Below are 20,723 nucleotides of genomic sequence, written 5' to 3'. Positions count from 1 at the left end.
AAAAGAAAGTTTATGACAGTCACAAAAAACTTAATACTTTAGAAATCCTAGAAGAGTATAGAAAGTGCAGGGGTGAAGTAAAAAGGGAAATTAGGCAAGCAAAGAGAGGACATGAAAAAGCATTGGCAAGTAAAATCAAAGAAAACCCAAATATGTTTAATCACTATATTAAGAGCAAGGGGATAACTAAGAAAATGGTAGGGCCTATCAGAGATTTACAAGGTAACTTATGCATGGATGCAGAAAATGTAGGCAGGGCTCTTAATGAGTACTTTGTCTCTGTCTTCTCAAAGGGGAAGGATGATGTAGACATTGTAGTTAAAGAGGAGTGTGAAATATTAGATATGATAGGCATAATGAGAGAGGAGGTATGAGAGGGTCTGACATCTTGAAAGTGGATAAATCACCAGTGCCAGATAGAACCATAGAATCATAAAAAATAGGAGCAGGAGTAGGCCATTCGGCCCTTCGAGCCTGCTCCGCCATACATTATGATCATGGCAGATCATCCAACTCAGTAGCCTGTTCCTGCTTTTGCCCCATACCCTTTGATGCATTTAGACCCAAGAGCTATATCTGACTCCTTCTTGAAGGCATATAATGTTTTGGCCGCAACTGCTTTCTGTGGTAGCGAATTCCACAGGCTCACCACTCTCTGGGTGAAGAAATCTCTCCTCATCTCAGTCCTGAAAGGTTAGATTGTATCCCAGGCTGTTAAAGGAAGCCAGGGAGGAAACAGCGATGCTCCTGAGGATCATCTTCCAATCCTCACTAGATATAGTTGAGGTACCAGAGGATTGGAGGTCTGTGAACAGTGTACCATTGTTTAAAAAGGTTGCGAGGGATAGGCCAAATAAGTATAGGCCAGTCAGTCTGACATCAGTGGACAAATTATTAGAATCAATTCTGAAAGATAGGATAAACTGCCACTCAGAAGCGCACGGATTGATCAGGGATAGTCAGCATGGATTTGTTAAGGAAGGTCATATCTTACTAACTTAATTGAAATTTTTGAAGAAGTAACAAGGAGAATTGATGACGGTAGTGCCATGGATGTTGTCTACATGGATTTTAGTAAGGCATTTGACAAGATCCCACATGGCAGACTGGTCAGAAAAGTAAAAGGCCATGGAATCGGTGGGCCGAAGGGCCTGTTTCTATGCTGTACGACTCTATGACTCTATGCCTATGAATACAGGGGAATGTGGCGAGTTGGATCCAAAGTTGGCTCAGTGACAGGAAACAAAGGGTAATAGTTGATGGATATTTTTGCGAATGGAAGGAGGTTTCCACAGGGATCAGTGTTGGTTCCCTTGCTGTTTATGGTATATATTAATGATATGGACTTAAATATGGAAATTCGGAAATGAGCAGATGACCGCAAAAATTGGCCGCGCAGTTGATAGTGAAAAGGATAACTGTAGACTCCAAATGATATCAATGGTTTGGTTGAGTGGGCGGAAAAGTGGCAAATGGAATTCAATCTAGAGAAGTGTGAAGTAATACATTTATGCCCTTTCTGTAGCATTTCTGCCAATCATCCACCAAAGTTAGGCTGGAATTATGGCTGATACCAGGTTCAAACATAGAATAGCATAGAAGCTAGCTTTACAACTCATCATACTGGTTCTCTGAATGAGCTAAAGCATTTAGTCTCAGTCCCCTGCAGGGAGCATGGGTTACAGAATCATGGATTCGGTGTTATGGCTGGAGCTCCAACCTGCACTCCCTTTGAGCAAGGCTCCCCACTCGGAAAATGGGACCACAAGATCAGCCCTGCATTGTACAGTGACAAGCCAGACACATATGACTTTGTCACTCAGGGTTATTCAGTTGGCCCAACCCACTGGGCAGATATTCTATCTAGCTGCACCCTAACGCATATATCCAGACTGATCAACTTAATTTGGTTTCCTCTAGCATATAAACATTGGCCCACCATTTATCTTTAACAGACAATTTTTATGATCTCTCTAATTTTGCAACAGGACACTTTCATACAGGCCCCCACCTGCCAAGAATGAGGCACATTAATTTTGCCACATGGACATTGAATTTCAAATTGTTGCTGGGAAGAAGAGAAGTCCTGTTACAAGGAATTGTCAAGCCCCTTGCTGGAAGGACATTTTTGCATAGTAATAGACAGTGCTTAGAACAAAGGAGCTATCCCCTGATCCACCCATTACACAAAGCCATAAATGGTTATCCCAGTCACATGGCTACCCTGCTGGCCAACTTGGGGAGTTTTAAATTGTAGAGACAGTGTTTGAACTGACAGAAAGCTCTTGGCTCCTGGATTGGAAAAGACCACCTCTCCTCCTGTCTGCTCCCATTTCTTTCTCATGGTACCCCAAAACCACTGAAGACAATGTGAACCCCAAGAGAGAGAAAAGTCTCCTACAGTGAGCAAGGTTTAAGACGAATACTGGGCCCCAACGAAAAGCAAGAATTACCTACAAGCAAAGATTCTACAGTGGGCTTGAAGAACTGTAACAACTCTTCAGATAGTGCCTCAAACCTTTCCACTTTATCTTTTTCTTCCCTTTTCTGTCCTTATCTGCACGTGTATCGCGTATGCATGCTAGTGGGGGTGCATCGTGTAACCGTAGGCGTTAACCGAATTAGAGTTTAAGTTTAATAAAATTTCACCTTTCTTCTTTAAACTAAGAAAGCCTGTTTGTGCTAGTTTCTTTACTTTATAATTGGAAAGCGGTGAATAAGGATTCACCAAGGGGGAGCTAAAAATACAGTATGTTTAAAATTAAACCCTGTTACAGTAAGACCAGGTGAAGGCTGAACGGGACGCTAGACACCTTTCTCACCTAGTTGTAACAGAAATTTGGGTGCTAGCATCCTGAATTTTACCCACAGACAAATGAGAGAAAGTGGAATTGGGAAACCATATTGTTCCCAATCAAAAAAGAGCAAGATTAATACAGGTTTTCTTGTGGTTGTGTGTGATTGCATACTAACATGTCTACAACTGAAGCTAGTATCTCTCCAAGCCAGGGTGAAGTAACTTGGGATAAGTTAAAAACACTGTCCATGGAGGAGTAATAGACAGTGCTTAGAACAAAGAAGCTATCCCCTGACCCACCCAATACACGAAGCCAGAAGTGATTATACCAGTCATGTGACTACCCTGTGGCCAACTTGGGGAGTTTTAAATTTTAGAGACAGTGTTTGAACTGACAGAAAGCTCTTGTTTCAAAAATGGGTGCATTCCATACCCATTTCTACACAATGAGAAAAGAGGAAACATTGAATGTAATGGGTAAGGTTTCAGAGACCTTGATATTAATAGAACACAGTAGATGTAAGATCCTATTCCTGGAATCTACAGGTTTATGATTCGTACTTGAGATTTATGAGAAATTATCAGTCCATGTTGACTGTAGGTTCCTGTGGGTGAGACGACTGGCCATACCACCTCCTTCTGATTGCAGTCCAGATTATTCCTTCATCATATATTTCCATATTGACTGGACCTTATTGTCCTATAAAAGTTCTTAATGCAAAATGTCCAATGGTGCATTGAGTTCATTGTTTAAACGATTGGGTAAAAGCCCATCTTTAAGTTACCTTCCACTTTCCGTGGTCTGCTGTAGCCTTTTGCATGTACAGCATCTTCAGGACTGCTTTCCTTATCTCTTTCCGTTTCCCATAGCCAGTTCCATAACTCCCTCGAATACCATCCTCAGAGACATCCTTGCTAGTATTTGACTGTTATCAGATTTATGCTTAGAGCTGTTCATAATGGCTATCCAGTCTCAGACTGTTGAAACATAAAGGGCTAGATTTTTGTCACGGAGGCAGTAAACAGGAGTGGGGTTTAGTTTTGGGTCTGTTATGGACAGAATTGATACGGTGAGAGCGCAGGTAAGTGGATCTGAGTCCACGAAAAGATCAGCCATGATCTTATTGAATGGCGGAGCAGGCTCTAGGGTCCGGACGGCCTACTCCTGCTCCTAGTTCTTATGATCTTATGATCTTATGATTGATAGAGAACTGAAACCCCAGTTCCCTTTGCTATCCGTAATCACTGTGTTTTTGACAAGAAAGATGTTTGTGTTTCTCAACCCCTGAGTAAACGGCCAATTTGAACAACCAGCACCACACTTTTCATGGGTTAAAATAAAGAGGATTATTTTATTCACATGTTCACCCTGGAAGTGTGACGCTACATTACTCACTCACCACTCATCACACATACGAGAAAGAAAGCCGTTAAAAAGGATAGTGCACTTTACAAATTACAAGCAAAGGAATAGTTTGTAAGTCACGTGATTTGGCTCATCTTGGGGAAAAGGCATGCTTTGCAGGCTTGGTGAAGAAGGTGTTTTCACTCCTGAGGTGTAGTGAGGGGAATTCGATAGCTGGAGTCATATATTGAAGTAATTGCAGGATTCTTTTGAGGAGGTGGATTTTCAGCAGGCCATGAAGTTAGTTGCTTGTAGTCCCATTACCAGGAGGTTGGTTTTCTCTGCCGGTTGACTCAAAAGGAACAGGCTTGGAGACCAACAGGAAAGTCAAATTAATTTACTTAGCTGCATTAATGACTTTCCTGTTGCCTCTTGAAGTGTCGCCATGATCTTCATCTGGGTGGCTGGCACTGCTGCACCTTTGAATCCCCGTCCGGGGAAACGAGGCGCACCACCTGTGGGGAGCAGGGAGGAGGTAGGTTTCTCAGTGTGGGGGCGCGGGTAGGGGGAAGTGGCAAAAACAAATGTGATTGGTTGAGGGGATGGTGGGAAGGGGTTTAAGGTTAAAGGAAAGAAAGTTCGGGGGGAAAGGTCGTTATAGAATATTTACCTTTTGGGGGGCACAGGACAAATAATGAACAGATTATTCATGGAGTGGGGAGAGGGAATTGGAAGTATGACTAAAACTTTATTTTAATTTATTAGAAATCCTGTCACTTTAAAACTTTAACTGTAACTGAAGGGTTGAAAGCCCTTTATAAATGGTGCTGATACCTGTGCAGTGGCACTGGACGTCGTTGCCGGGATGACTCGCCTGCCCTCTCCACACCACTGGCTGGGCGGTTCGCCCTGGCCATGTTAATGAGGCGCCGCATTTAAGATCCCGGTGGCTCTGCGGAGTGAAAGTCGTGCATGCGGGCCGCCATCTTTTACTGCCACTGCCGTACTTGGCGGCAGCAACACAGAATCCAGCCCAGTGAGTCTAGGAGTCCATTGATAGTAAGTTTTGGGTAGAATCACAAACAATAGGATGTGTGAATTCCATAAATGGTTTCATCTTGCTATGCCCATTTAAGGGAGGCACTCCACCCATGGTCATTTAATTGCAAAAGTCACCTGGCCCTCGGCAGCCATCTAATTGCAGCATTTTAATGTCCATTGTTTTCATTTTTTAAAAATTCAGCTCCAGAAGATTCTATGCTGAACATAGTCCATGTTTAAAGTTATGAATAGGACATGTCTTTACTGGGCATGACGGGGTCAAAAACAGAGCTCCAATGGGAAACTGATTCACGTTCAGATTTTCAAATGGGTAAGCTCTTGATTGGTATGGCGACGGGTCACTTAGAGGAGCTGGGAATGGAGCTAGGTCAGATAAAGTGTGGGACACATTTAGACTCCCCCCGGCAGCCATCACTGAGGCTGCTGGTTGTCCTGAGGGAGAGATCTGCAATTTGTGCTAAAGCCTTCCACAGCACCAGAGGGAAGCGAGATGTCTCAAGGGAGTTGTAGGCCTGGCACTAGGGGCAGGGCAGGCCCTCACTTCATCGATGCTGACCTGGAACTAATGCTGCAGACCATGAGGGAAAGGAGGGAGGTCCTCTTCCCAGAGGGTGGCAGGAGGAGGCCACTCCATTGTGCAGCAGAGCCACCTCTCTGTTCAATGTTATCCCCTTCCGTTTCCTGCTCCACCTCCTCTTTTACCTCCTACTCCTCGCCTAATGAACTGTCTCCTTCCAGGGCTTCACTGTCCTCAACTTCCACACCTCTCTGGAGGGCCATGTTATGGAGAGTGCAGCAGACTATCACAATGACCGAGACCCTTTCAGAAGGGTATTGGAGGACACAGGAATCACATCTTCAAAAGTCCAATGGCCTGCTCAATGATTGGCCTGCTAAGCAGGTGTTGTTGGTTGTATCACCTCTGTGCCTCTGTCTGGGGTTCCCATAGAGAGGTCATTAGCCATCTCATCAAGGGATTTCCTTTGTCCCCTTGGATTCATCCACACACTTTGGGGGATGGAGTGAAGATCTGAGCCAGCCTGGACTGGCAGAGGATGTAGGAGTCAAAGCAGCTTCCAGGAAAGCAAGTGCACACATAGAAGAAACTCTTGTGGTCGCAGACCAGATAGATGTTGAGGAAGTGGAAGCCCTTCCCTTTGATGGATTTCACTGGCTGGTCACTGGTGCCTTGATGGCTATTTGGGTGTAATTGATGATGCCCTGCACCCGGGGGAATCCATCGATGGAGGCGCAACCCAAAGGCCTCTGTGTCTGCAGGGCCAGCTATGTCAAAGTGGATGTAGTCACCCATCCTCCTGAATATGGCATCCATGACCTGCCTGATGGCATGATGAGTTGCCGACTGCGAGATACCACCTAGGTCCGCAGATGATCCCTAGAATGACCCACTTGAGTAGAAATTCAGGACGACGGATACCTTGATGGCTGCAGATAAGGGACTGCCTTGGGGTCGCAATGCCTCTGGTCATTTTGGATCATTGCACAAATATCCGAGACCATCTGCCTGAATAGGCACAGCCTCCTACAGCACTGGCGCTCTGTCATTTGCAGGTTGACTCTTGGGCAGTAGACCCGATGTCTTGTGAAGCACCTTCTTCCCCTTGCAGCCCCTACTGTGCTCCTCTGGCTTCCTGCTGTCCAGAAGGTTGCATTTGCTGAAACTCATCCTGGCTGCTCTATCCAATGGCAGAGTAGCCTGTTCCCATTTGAACTCTCTCAGCTGGGCTTTATGCATTCAACAGGCCTTCTTCTGCCAACCCAGATGCCCATATGGTGTCAGTGGCCTCACGTCCCTCTTCAGGTTCCTACCACTCACCACTGAGGTGAGGAAGTCTTACAACTGCATCAATGGCTACCCTGTGGCTCTTTTGGAGCAGCTGAGCTTTATTTTGTGCCTCTGCATCATGATAATCAACCCTTCCCATAGCCCTCACAGCCCTTCACATTGTTCATGTCTTCTACACCCTGCAGTGCTCCAGACATGGCATTGTCCCTGTGCCTTCTCTTTGAAAATCACAGACTGCTCCTGAAAAGCCTGTTAATGAGCTCAACAAGTGATTAATTAGAGGCACGTGGACTTACTGTTCCCTTCCTCCTGCTGTCTCTTTAAAAATAGTTTCACATTTTGGAGGCAGCAGGACCTGGTGCCGACCTCCAAGAACGCAATCTTCAAATTGAGTGCACACCTACTTTTGCTCCCAATGGGCTTTGATAATCTAGCCCAAAGTGTTTCACCAGGGTCTATTGAGAAATTAACAGTCAGAGAGGGTCTTGCCTGTCCAAGGCCTCTCTTATCTGTGAAAGACAACTTGCAGAATTCAGCAGTACAGTTTATTTTGGAAAAAGTCTTTTGGCCTTGTGAAGCATGCTGGTAAAGCTTGGCCCATTTTTGAGTTCTTAGGTAGAAGAACTAAGAAACTAAGAGAGTGGGAGGGAACATAAGTTCCAGAGTGTAGGTGTACAAATGACACATAGGGCTGAATTTTAATCAGTTCCTCACCATGATCTCATTTGCAAAGAGTCCAGTTTGGGTTTGGATTGGCTGACTGCTGGCAAGCAACGGGTAGCCAATTATCATCAAATTAATTTAATTAAGGGGCCTGTTAAGATCCTGTTCCCATGCCAACTGGGATGCCCAAATTAGCCTGGACCATGTCCAGGCCAACGTGGTGAACTCAGGGCAGGAAAAGGGGGTGGAACCATGGTTGTTTACATGAGGGACCCCCTACCTCTGTCCCCCGCACCTGTAATTGCCACCGGGCCACAACTGCCCCTCCAGGCTGTTTTAAAAATCAAAGTAACTTATCTGGCCTTCTCCCCCTCTCCATCTTCAGATCGGCAGCTCCCACCTCGTCGGGAGACCACTCACTGTCCCTGATTTGACAGCGAGTCTGCTCCCTAGCTTTTAATTGCCTTCCCATTTGAAAATAGCAGTGGGCATGTTTATAACACACCATGAAGAGTCAGGACCTGGAACTAGCCCCCATGTCGGGTTCCAAAACCCTGAATGAAAATTCGGCCCATAGTGAGATGGCGAGATAGTTAAACCAAATGACACACCCTAATGATCTTGTAATATTCTAGTGGTATTCACCTGTATCTATAGAAGGTACTTCTGCTGCTCTTACACTGCTGTGTCCCACTAGTATGTTTTGGAATGGTTGCTAGATCTGTTTTTAACTATCTCTTGGATTGACTCAGTTTGGGTTGAATCAGATTCTCTTGGTTTGATTATCATGTGATTCTGTGACAAACTCTAATTATTTTATTCTGACAAAGCAATGCGATCTGTTTCCATTTGTAGGTGGGAAGTTAATCTTTCTCGACAATGAACCCATCAAACTCCAGGCCCATTACATCTTGGTGTCAGATGAAGGAGAGCTACAGATTGGCACACCCAATACACCATTTGGAGCCAAGGCAGAGATTATCCTCTATGGAAGCATTCACACTCCCGAAAGTTTGCCATATGGAGTCAAGTTTCTAGCCGTTCGTAATGCCACCCTTTCGCTGCATGGTAAGTTACCATTTCAGTGGTCAGTTCCAAGCAAATCAAGCTTCCTGTGGTTGATTCAGTATTACTGGTAGACAGAGACTCATTGTAATGAGGTAAGCAGATCCGACTAGTGTGATGTCATGCCAACATTGTTATTGAGATTGAATGCATGTTGAACACTAAATAACCTCACATATCCAAATATACTTTTCTCCATTTAAATGTCCTTATGTCAGAACAGCAATCAGGATTTCTGTAAAAGTTGAGATCGAGGATCTTTTCCAAAGATTTATAGAATTTCTCTTTCTGTCATCACCCTAAATCCTTCTGAGTCCTGCTGCTTTGACTCATATTTCATATTAAAATGAAAAATGGAATAAACAAACACAAGTTTGATGATGAGAATATTTGAATTCTACTTGCAGTGCATATAGCTCAAGTTGGTAGAAATTCTCCATTCACTTCCTTGATATTATTCTGCCTTCCTGAATAGAGCTTTTCTGTGAAATGCGCTTTCCCAGTCATCGTACATTCTTCATCAGCGTGATTCCATTATGCCTCATGTCATGCTAGGCCCCGATGTGCTAAGAACGAGGCACATTAATTTTGTCATGAACACTGATTTTAAACTGTTACTGGAGCGAGAAAATGACTTGTTAAACAGATCAGCCGTGGCTGGAAAAGATATTTGCATATTAACAGACGGTGCTTGTGTAGACGAAGGACCACTCACTGATAAATTCAACCCACAATAGATGTTGATCACCGGACAGTGAGGGGGTGGGGAAGCACATTCCAGCGCCTGCTGGGGTGATGCAATCCACAGGGGCCAGGACTGGTTGGTCCAGCTGGTCACATGACTAACTGGCTGTTCCAGGGGTCTTTTGAACTAGCCACAGAAAGTTTGAACTGAGAAAGGCTGTTTGCTCCTGGACTGAGAATATGTCTCCTGTCTGCTTCCATCTCTTTCTCACAAGCCTCTGAATCCATTGAAGGCACATGAACCCCAAGGGAGAAAAGTCTCCTACAGCGAGCAAGGTTTATGAAGAATACTGGGCCCCAAAGAAAAGCAAGATCTACTTACAATCAAGGACTCTACAGTGAACTCGAAGGAACTCTTCAGATATTACCTCAAATTTTTTCACTTTATTTCTCTTCTGCTCTTTTCTGTCTCTATTTGCATGTGTGAATTGCTTTTGCATGCTAGTGTGGGTGCATCGTATATCCGTAGGCATCAACTGAATTAGAGTTTAAATTTAATAACTTTCAACCTTCTTTTCTTTAAACCTAAGAAAACCTGTTTGTGCTGATTTCTTTGCCTTATAATTGGAAAGCAGTGAACAAGGATTCACCAAGGGTGTGTGTGGGGGGGGGGGGGGGGTGCTAAAAACATGTGTTTAAAATTAAACCCTGTTATGGTAAGACCAGGTAAAGGCTGAGAGGGACCCCTAGACCTCTTTCTCACCTGCTCGTAGCAGAAATTTGGGTGCTAGCATCCGGCATTGACCCACAGACAAACAAGAGAAATTGAAAGTGAGAAGCCAAATTGTTCCCAATCAAAAAAGAGCAATATTTCAATATAGGTTTTCTTGTGGTTGTGTGTGCTTGAATTCCAATGTGTACACAACTGAAGCGAGTAACTCCCCAAGCCAGGGTGAAGTAACTTGGGATAAGTTAAACGCACTGTCTATGGAGGAGTTGAGGAAAATGGCTGAGCAGTGTGGATCACTGTACATGCCAAGGTTAGAAAGCCTGAACTCCTGAGACTAGTGGCCAACCATTTTTCCCTTGAATCTGAAGAAGCAGAAACAGGGTTAGAAGTAGACCCTGATTGGGTATTGCTAGCAAAGATACAATTGGAACAGAGGAAACTTGAATTAGAGGAGGAAGAAAGTGAGAGAGATGAAAGAGAGAGAGAGAGGCAGGAGAGGGAGAAAGAAAGAGCCTTCCAGAAGGAAAGTGAAGAAAATGAGAAACAGGAGAGGGAGAAAGAATATTCGGAAGGAATGTAAAGAGAGAGAGCTGAGGTGGCTTGAGTTAACTAGGGGGGCAACAAAGTAACCCTAGTGAAAGCATGGCCAATATGGAGGAGCATAATTCAGGGCTGGGCACAGAATTGTTAAAACTAGCTCAACTAATTCCAAAATTCAATAAGGAAGATGTAGAAACATTTTTTGTGTCCTTTGAGAAACTGGCAAGACAGCTAAAGTGGCCGGTGAGACCTGGCTTCTTTTACTACAAAGCAAGCTAATGGGTAAAGCCCATGAGGTTTATTCCCTGTTGCCAGATGAGAGTTCATCAAATTATGAACTGACCAAAAATGCTATCCTCGGGGCATGTGAATTTGTAACCAAAGCCTATCGCCAAAAGTTTAGAACCCTCAAAAAGCAAGCGAATCAAACTTATATGGAGTTTGAAAGAAGTAAGCAGCTGGCTTTTGACCAGTGGCTCTTAAAGTGCAGCTCAGCTATGAGAATCTCAGAGAAGTAATTAGAGGAACTTAAACACTCTCTCCCACTCTCCATAAAGACCCATGTAGAGGAACAGCTGGTCCAGAGAGCCCAGCTAGCAGCCATTCTGGCCGATGAGTTTGCTTTAATTTATAAGTCAGTTTCCCAGGAGAAAAGCTTTCCTAGTCACCCGCACAAATCCGAAAGGGACAAAGGGTGGGAAGGTGGGATGTTAGGAGCCCAAGCAGTCCTGGGAGAGAAAGGAAAGCATGAGACATAGGGGGTCCTCCTCTAGCCAAAAAGGAAGGTGCTATGAGCAGGAGCTATACCCAGGGACCTGTGTGCTTCCGTTGTAATAAAGCAGGGCATTTAAAAGCTGATTACTGGAAACTAAAAGGAAAACCTGTTGGGTTAATCAGGGCACACCTGCTCAGTGAAGAAGTGAACCTGATGGAAAGCACAGCAGAGCACGTTGTGGCTTTAACTGCAGAAAGAGTGAGACCAGGTAGCCTACCACTGCAAGTGCCGGCAAATTTAATAGGATTCCTGAAGGCTATCAGGGTTTTGTGTTTGAAGGGAAAGTAACCCCATACCCCTTGAATGGGCCAAGGAAGCCCATTGTAATTCTCAGGGACACAGGGGCCACTAGCTCCCTTTTACTGGGAAAAGGCCTGACCATTCCCCAGAAAGCGCAGTGAACACCAGAATGGTGGTGAATGGTATTGGAGGGCAGTGTATGCCTGTACATGTACACCGGGTGCACCTGGAGTGCAACCTAGTTTCGGGATCGGTCACCGTAGGGATTGCCCCTAGTTTGCCTGTGGACGGGGTTGACCTGCTCCTAAGTAATGATCTGGCGGAGGTGAAGATGGTAGCACCCCCCAGTAATGAAAGAAAGACCGCAGGAGGTCAGAGAGACAGGGCAGTGGCAGGAGACGGACCCCTGCAGTTTCCCTGATTTTGTAGTGGATCAGGCCATGATCAAACCAGCTCCCCCAGAGGAGACTGAATTAGCACTGCAGGCAGATGACCAGATCTGTCTGTCTGAGACTTTCTTTGGAAAGTTAGGAGACCCAGGGAATGAATTAAATGGATTTTGCTGAGCTGAGACTCAGCGAGCCGACCCAGTATTGTGAGAGTTAGCACAGGCTGCCCAGACTGAAAGTGAAGCAGAGGAAGTCCTTGATTGCTACTATTTAAAGAATGAGGTACTGATGAGGAAATGGAGTTCTCCTCACAGACCTGAGGGCAAGGAGTGGACAGTAGTTCACCAGTTAGTGGTGCCGCAGAGATACCGGAGAGAAATCTTAAGAAGGGCCCTCGAGACTACATGCTGATATACGAAAGACCAAAGCCCGTATAAGACAGCAGTTTGACTGGCCAAAATGCCACAAAGATGTGGTAAGTACTGCAGGGGTTGCCACTTGTGCCACATTGAGGGGAACCCCAACCTACAGTGAAACCTTCACCCCTAAGTCTTCTACCGGTAGAGGGCTGGTGAATTGTAAGGGACCCCCACTGGGAGCAAAAAACGACAGGCGGGCACAAGGCTGGCGATAGGTTATACAGGGAAGGGGAAAAAGTGACCAAGAGAGCAGGTTAAAGGAAGTCCGGAAGGAATTCTGGATGGAAATCCCTACTGACGGTCAGCCAACCCCCAAAAATGTGAAAGGTTAGACCCCCACATCCTCTAACGTAAATGTAGACACTAGATGCACCCCACCAGAGTTGCTAACAGCATTTACAGGAACCTGCCAAGACAAAGAAAGACCTCTAGGGGGCAGAGAAAATGTGAGGGCGATGCCTCACATAGCCGAAGTGCCACAGGAGAATGCTGTAGAGTCTGCATAAATACCTGCAGGCAGGAGGGTTCTAGAGGACAGAAGGGGAGATTAGCAGAAACCACCCATCCCCCTAAAGTCAAAAGCCTCTGCATGACACAGCAAAGCACTGAAAGGGAGTTCAGGATAGACCTGCCCACTACTGACTCTCCTGAGGAAAAAAAATCCAACTCAGGGCTAATTAAACCTCACCATCTCAATGACCCTAGGCAGCCATGGAAATGGACAAACTGAAGAAAAACTAACCCAAAAAAGAACCACATGTTTATTGGGATGTCAAAAAATGGGTGATTTTAATAGGTTTTAAGATTTGTGAATGAATGAGAGAAATGAATGGTTTTTTTTCTGTTACTTATATTTTCTCTCAACCCTTTTAATGAAATGGACTTTTCTCAACTCTCATTTCATTCCACTGGGTTTGGAGATGTCATGTTAGGCTCCCACCTGCCAAGAATGAGGCACATTAATTTTGCCATGAACATTTATTTTAAACTGCTACTTGAGTGTTAAACAGATGAGCTGTGGCTGGAAAAGATATTTGCATATTAACAGACGGTGCTTGTGTAGACAAAGGACCATTCACTGACACATTCAATCCACAATAAGTGTTGATCACCGGACAGTGAGGGGGTGGGGAAGCGCATTCCAGGGTCTGCTGGGGTGATGCAATCCACAGGGGGTGGCACAGTGGTGCAGTGGTTAGCATTGCAGCCTTACAGCTCCAGCGACCTGGGTTCAGTTCTGGGTACTGCCTGTGCGGAGTTTGCAAATTCTCCCTGTGACTGCGTGGGTTTCCGCTGGGTGCTCCGGTTTCCTCCCACAGCCAAAGACTTGCAGGTTGATAGGTAAATTGGCCATTGTAAATTGCCCCTAGTGTAGGTAGGTGGTAGGAGAATTGAGGGAAGGGGGGGATGTGGTAGGAAATGTAGGATTAGTATAAATGGGTGGTTGATGGTCGGCACAGACTCGGTGGGCTGAAGGGCCTGTTTCAGTGCTGTATCTCTCTATGACTGGTTGGACCAGCTGGTCACATGACTAACTGGCTGTTCCAGGGATCTTTTGAACTAGCCACAGAGAGTTTGAACTGAGAAAGACTGTTTGCTCCTGGACTGAGAAGATCTCTCCTATCTGCTCCCATCTCTTTCACACAAGCCTCTGAATCCACTGAGGACACATGTACCCCAAGAGAGAAAAGTCTTCTACAGCAAACAAGGTTTAAGAAGAATACTGGGCCCCAATGAAAAGCAAGAATTACCTAAAATCAAGGACTCTGCAGTGAGCTCCAAGAACCGTAACAAAAACTCTTCAGATATTGCCTCAGATTTTTCCACTTTATTTTTCTTCTCTTTTCTGTCTCTATTTGCATGTTTGTATCATGTATACATGCTAGCGTGGGCGCGTCGTGTATCCATAGGTATCAACTGAATTAGAGTTAAGTTTAACAAATTTCAACCTTCTTTTCCTTAAACTGAAGAAAACCTGTTTGTGCTGGTTTCCTTGCCTTATAATTGGAAAGCGGTGATCAAGGATTCACCAAGGGGGAGGTAAAAACATGGTGTGTTTAAAATTAAACCCTGTTACGGTAAGACCAGGTGAAGGCTGAGAGGGACCCCCAGACACTTTTCTTGCCTGGTCGTAACACCTCATTTCACTTTGATTTCTTTTGTCTTGCAGAGATGCATTGTAACATTATCAATGCGTTATGGCTGCCAATACCTAGTCTGTCTAACTGCCTGGATATGTATGGGCTGCATCAAAAAGAAATCATCAGTGATTTCAGATTCCATCATCTAGGCACCGAACAACTGGCACGAAACTCTGAGTGGACCACTCCACTGGCAGAAGTTTGCCAGAGTGTGGGCCCTAGATTTATCAGTACTGGAAGTCCCAGACTTTGCTGGGTTCGATAGACAACATCTAAGGGTAAAATTGGGCCTCATGTATATTAGTATCCTGAATCTGAGGGCCTTGTGGACATGCAGTAGCCCAAGCTCTGAGGGCTCTATTTGGGTAGTGTATAATACTGTACTGAACTTTGAGAAATGTCTGGTAATGATGCAGAAAACTGCCCTACATTATCAGAGCCCTGCCAGAGTTGTGCAGAATAAATCACAATACAGCTATTATACTGTGGTAGGTTAGCAAATTAGAATTTCCCTTCTGTTTTAATGTCTAACATCATACATAGTGCACAGGTGACATCAAAAAGTAAATTCAATGTGGTGCTCTTTCCCTGAATGGCCCACAGTATGTACACAGATCTCTTTCCAGTGCAATTTGTTTGTCAGATATTATTAAATTGCAGTCACAACAGGCGCACTGGACAGCACACCAGTGGGCATTTGAGAGAACTGTTTACACAAGTCTATTTTCACTAATTTGTGACTTACAGGTGGTATGAAATGGATCTGACTAGGCAGCATTTGTGGAGCAAACAAATACATGTTGTGTGTTGTAGTTGGGATCAGCTGAAAATCTGGTACCAAACCAAAGGTTGCGTACACAGAGAAAGGAAGTTAATATGAAGACAAGATGACACTTCATTGCAGTGGATATTCCCTGGGCTTTGAGACAATTCTTGTACTTTACTTCTCTAGAGCAATCCACCTTCTTAAACCTCTCTCCTCTGTCTTTTCCAACCTCACCTCCAACAATAAGTGTGAGGAGCTCATGAAATTCTTTGTCACTAAGATTGAGACCATTTGATCAGCTACATCTGCCGCTTCCCTCCCTTCCACTAGTCCACCCGGCCAAAATTCCTTGAAAGTTCTTCGCTGAATATGCATCTTTCTCTAGTTTCTCTCCTATCTCCCCTCATGCCCTCTCCAATCTCATCTTGTCCATGAGACCCACCTCATGCTCCTTTGACCCTATTACCACTAAACTGCCGACCACCCAACTTCCCCTCCTGGTCACCATGTTAGCTGATATTGTTAATGGTTCTCTGTCTTCAGATACTGTCCCTCTCTCTTTTAAATGTGACATCATCACCTTGCTCCTGAAATAAACAGTTCCTGATCCCGCCATCCTTGCAAAGTACAGCCCCATCTCCAACTCCATTTCTTCTCCACAGTCCTTGAATGTGTTGTTGCCTCACAAGTCCATTCCCATCTTTCCTGGAACTTCATTTTGAATCCCTTCAATAAAGTTTCTACCCCTGCCACTGTACCAAAATGGCTTGCATCAAAGTTACAAATGATATCCTATGTGACTGTGATAAAGCTAAGCATTTCTCCTTATCCTTCTCAACCTGTCTGCAAACTTTGACACAGTTCGCCACACCATCCTCCTCCAACACCTCTTCACGGTCGTTCAGCTGGGTGCGACTGCTCTCACCTTGTTCCATTCTTATCTTTCTATTCGCAGCCAAAGTATCACTTGCAATGGTTTATCTTCCTGCTTCTGCACTATTACATCTGGTGTCTCCCAAGGATCTATCCTTGGCCTCTCCTGTATTTCTCATCTACATGCTGCCCCTCGGTGACATCAACACAGCGTGAGTTTTTATGTACACTGATGACACCCAACTCTACCTCACCACCAGCTCTCTTGACTCCTCCACTGTTGCTAAATTATCACACTGCTTATCCAACATCCAGTACTGGATGAGCGGAAATTTCCTCCAATTAAATATTGGGAAGGCTGAAGCCATTGTCTTTGGTCCCTGCTCCAAACTCCATTCCCTTGTTACTGACTTCATCTCTCTCTCTGACAACTTTCTGAGACTAAATCAAACTGTTCACAACCTGGCTGTCATAGTTGACCACAAGATAAGCTTTTGACCACATATCTGCGTCATCACTAAGACCATATATTTCCACCTCCATAACATTGCCCGACTTTGTCCCTGTCTCAGCTCATCTACTGCTGAAACTCTCATTCATGCCTTTGTTATCTCTAAGCTTGACTATTCCAATGCACTCCGAGCTGGTCTCTCACATTCTACCCTCTGTAAACTCTGCTGCCCGTGTCCTTCATCGCACAAAGTCCTGTTCAACTATCATCCCTGTGCTCGCTGACCTACATTGGCTACTGGTCAAACAACACCTCAGTTGTAATAATTCTCATCATTTTCAAATCCCTCTATGTTCTTGCCCCTCCCTTTCTCTGTAATCTCCTCCAGCCCCACAACCCTCGAGATATCTGCACTTGTCTAATTCTGGCCTCTTGAGTATCCCCGATCTTAATTGCTCCACCATTGATGATCGTGCTTTCAGCTGCCTAGGCCCTAAACTCTGGAATTCCCTCCCCAAACCTTTCTGCCTCTCTTTCTTCCTTTAAGATGCTCCTTAAAGCCTACCTCGTTGACCAAGATTTTGGCCATCTGCCTTAATATCGACTTCAGCGGCTCAGTGTCAAATTTTGCTGGATAATGCCTATGTGAAGCTCTTCGGGGATGTTTTATTATGTTAAAGGCACTATATAAATACAAGTTGTTGTACTGTCAATTTAAATAGGCATCATTGGAATGAACATATATCTGTGTCTGACTGAGTCAAGCTGCAGGTCACACAATCATGGAATCATCAGATTTTTTCCTCCACAGAATGTGTCAGCCTTGGTTCAATGGAAGTATTCTTGCTTCTTGAGTCAGAAAGTCTTGGCTTCAAGCCACATTCCAGATACTTAAGCACATAATCTAGTCTGATACTTGAATGCTATACTGAGGGAGTGCTGTACTTGGAGGTGCGATCTTTTGAATGGGATGTTAAGCCAAGTCTGCCCTCACAAATGGACCTAAAAGATCCCATGGCACTAATTTGAAGAAGAACATGGGGGTTGTCCCCAATGTCTTAGTCAATATTTATTACTCAACTAAGATTTCTAAAACAGTTTATCTGATCATTATCTCATTACCATTAGTGCAATCTTGCTGTGCATAAATTCGCTGCTGCATTTTCCTACATTATGTCAGTGACTACACTTCAAAAAGTATTTAATTATTGTGGCATCCTGAAGTTGTGAAAGGCACTATACAATTAATTCTTTCTTTCTTCAAAGTTGCTTAGTATAATCCTACTCTTCTGCTCACGCTCAATAGCCTTTATTATTAGATACTGCAGCCACTCCCTATCGATGTTACAATAGCTGTCTGTTTATTTTCGGAAAGAAAGCCTTTCTTCTTTACATCTGCACTTAAGTTGCAATACATCTTAGTGTGGAAAGAGTTAATTTTAGCCGTTGCTTCACATCATTTGAGTGGAATGCTTTATTTATGTAACAATATATTAACTTTATAACAGGAAAACAACTGATTAAAAATTCCAATTAAATTAAGAATTCATGGAAAACAGACAGGAATTCACTAAACTACTGTCCTAAAGTGACATCAGTCATTTAAGGTCATATACATGTTGGGATTTATTGTAAAAGTCCAGCAGAACAAAGTATTACCATTGCGAAATGAATGTGTGTGCTGGCTGCAGTATTACTAGTCTATCACTGCTTTTGTACTAATAATATTTTGGAACAATCCTCTAAAAATTCAATAAATGCAAAAACCACAAATAGATTCCTCATTTTTAAATGCTCTAAGACAGACATTGGTTTTGAAATTACACACTTTCAGAAATATTTTGTGACACAGTCCCTTTAAAACGTTAAAGTGATACAAGTTTATCTCCACTTAATGGGTTCATAATGTTTGACAAAACTGTGAGAGAGTGAAGTATTTTTTCTAATGGCTGCTTTTAATTTAGTTCAAATTGACATGAGCCCTCTGGGACTGTATAATGAAAACAATAATTCATGCTAACTTTTTTTTGTTTTCCTATCACAAAAGAAAATCGTTAAGTAAATAATGTTAAATCATTTCAGCTGTATTTCAAACTTCACTTGAATATGTTTTTGAGGAAAAGTCAGGAACATTTCACAGCAGTGCCTGAGTTAAAGTTGATTACAAAGACCCATAGCCAGCTTGTCAGACAATCACTTTGATATGTTAATATGACAGAAGTTCCCAGAATTCTTTATGAGTGACAGAGCTGGCTCGGATGGCCATTACAGATTGGGGAATTTAACTGTTGCCTTTGGCATTAGTTAAAACAGCTGCCAATCAGCGAGAAGCAGCATAAACTAGCTGCCAATCAAATGCCAGCTAGGAAAGAGGGTTACAGTCAATCAGGGTGAAACAGTAGTTTGACAATGTAATTACCAGCCCTGCTGGAGCAGTGTAGCTTAGAGTAGATAGAGAGAGTTTTATTGATTTGTTTAGAGGAGGAAATTTATCAATGTCGTGGTCTGGATGCAGAAGGGCTCTCTCAGAAGGACGTTGACTGGTTCTGTGGAAAATCCAAGTTGATAGTTCTGTCGAAACATCCATTTTACCCTTTTAAATGAAAAAGAAATTGTGAAAAAAAATGATTTATGTCAACACACATCAGTGGTTTTTGTAATGTGAGGCAGGCTAACAAGAATTTTTTCATATGACTGCTTATTGAGAATTGTTTTGAGTCAAGGAAACTGTAAATTGAGAACTTTCTCAGCCAACTTTTGATCTTCACAAACTTTGTTTTTTTTAAAACATACTGAAACCTTGACCTCGTGGTCACTTTTGTTAGACAGCCACCTGCTCCAAGCAGCCAGTTTACCTCAAAACATACTTCTGGACTAAGTAACTACCAGTTAATACACTCACTGCTTCTAATAAAATTATAGGTTAGCAATATTAGAAAATACACAATCTGCATCCATTTCTAAATGTAATTTCCTCTTTTGGTGAGAGTGATACTCTTTCTGTTGTTATAAATGTTTCTAAACTTGCAACAATGTGAATTTAACCTTGTCATAATTATCCAACTCAGAGACCTTTATGTGAGATTTTCCAAATTTGCGTTGCTGAGTTGGAGCTGTGCATATCGGGAGTGGAGCGGGTTTGGGTGCTGAGGTCAGTGGACCACGCAGGATTTTTCCATGCATTAAAAATTATGGTTTGGGCCTGCTGATGTTCATGCTTCCAGTGTGTGAAGATTTGTACTGAGGGCACAAAATTGTAAAATCTGTTCTTTAATATAAGATTTTGTGTTTCTGATCATCAGTCTCTACTGATGGTGTATGTTGTGGTACACCTTTAAGAAAGTGTGGTCATGTATCAATGTACCATGTGACTTCTACTAGGTGCAGTCTGTGGAGAGTAGGTGTCCAGACCAGACCTGTGTAAGATAGCTCCTAGTTATACACTTGCAATACAGTTATAAATAAACAACCTTGTTATGTGTTAACCGAACCCTTATGTGTGGTTGGTTTTGTGTATAGTCAATAGTAACACAAAGAGAAGCAAACACCTCATGGTGGCAGCGAGGGAGATTTTTCGATTCTGAACTCCATCATCGCCAATGAGGTTCTCTGCATTTGTGTAGGGTAAGATTGTTTTCACTCATGCTGTGAGATTGGACCCTCGCAGACTCGAGCAAAGGGCCCAGTTCTGAAAGGGAGTCGAGTCCTCAGGAGCATTTCAGGGTTACTCTAGAGCCACAGAGGGAATCTGCAAGTTAGTACAGAACCTCTGCACATCGTGTTGAGAGGCATCACGTCAAATCGGTACTTGGGCACAGACACGGATAGCTGTATCAGACCACCGGATTGATAATGGGTTAGAGTAAACCATTATATTGATTTTGCCGAGATCAGGCAATCGCACGAAGGTATTCGGGGAGCTATGTAGAAAAATAATTTTTTTTTTCAGCTCCATTACTTACAATTTCATTGTCAA

At 43.6% G+C, this 20,723-nt stretch overlaps 1 protein-coding gene across 11 annotated transcripts in view; it reads left to right on the top strand.

The window, feature by feature from the left end:
* Nucleotides 1-20,723, top strand: part of LOC137360749 (fibrocystin-like) — a 604,145-nt gene that overhangs the window by 274,048 nt on the left and 309,374 nt on the right. For all 11 annotated transcript variants that reach the window (XM_068026018.1, XM_068026015.1, XM_068026020.1 and 8 more), the window contains one exon: nt 8,530-8,742. In XM_068026018.1, coding sequence (XP_067882119.1) covers nt 8,530-8,742 — 213 coding nt within the window. The remainder of the gene's footprint in view (nt 1-8,529; nt 8,743-20,723) is intronic.

This window comes from Heterodontus francisci, chromosome 3, assembly GCF_036365525.1.
Source record: "Heterodontus francisci isolate sHetFra1 chromosome 3, sHetFra1.hap1, whole genome shotgun sequence".
Taxonomy (NCBI): Eukaryota; Metazoa; Chordata; class Chondrichthyes; order Heterodontiformes; family Heterodontidae; genus Heterodontus; species Heterodontus francisci.
This window is presented reverse-complemented; position numbering and strand designations above follow the sequence as displayed.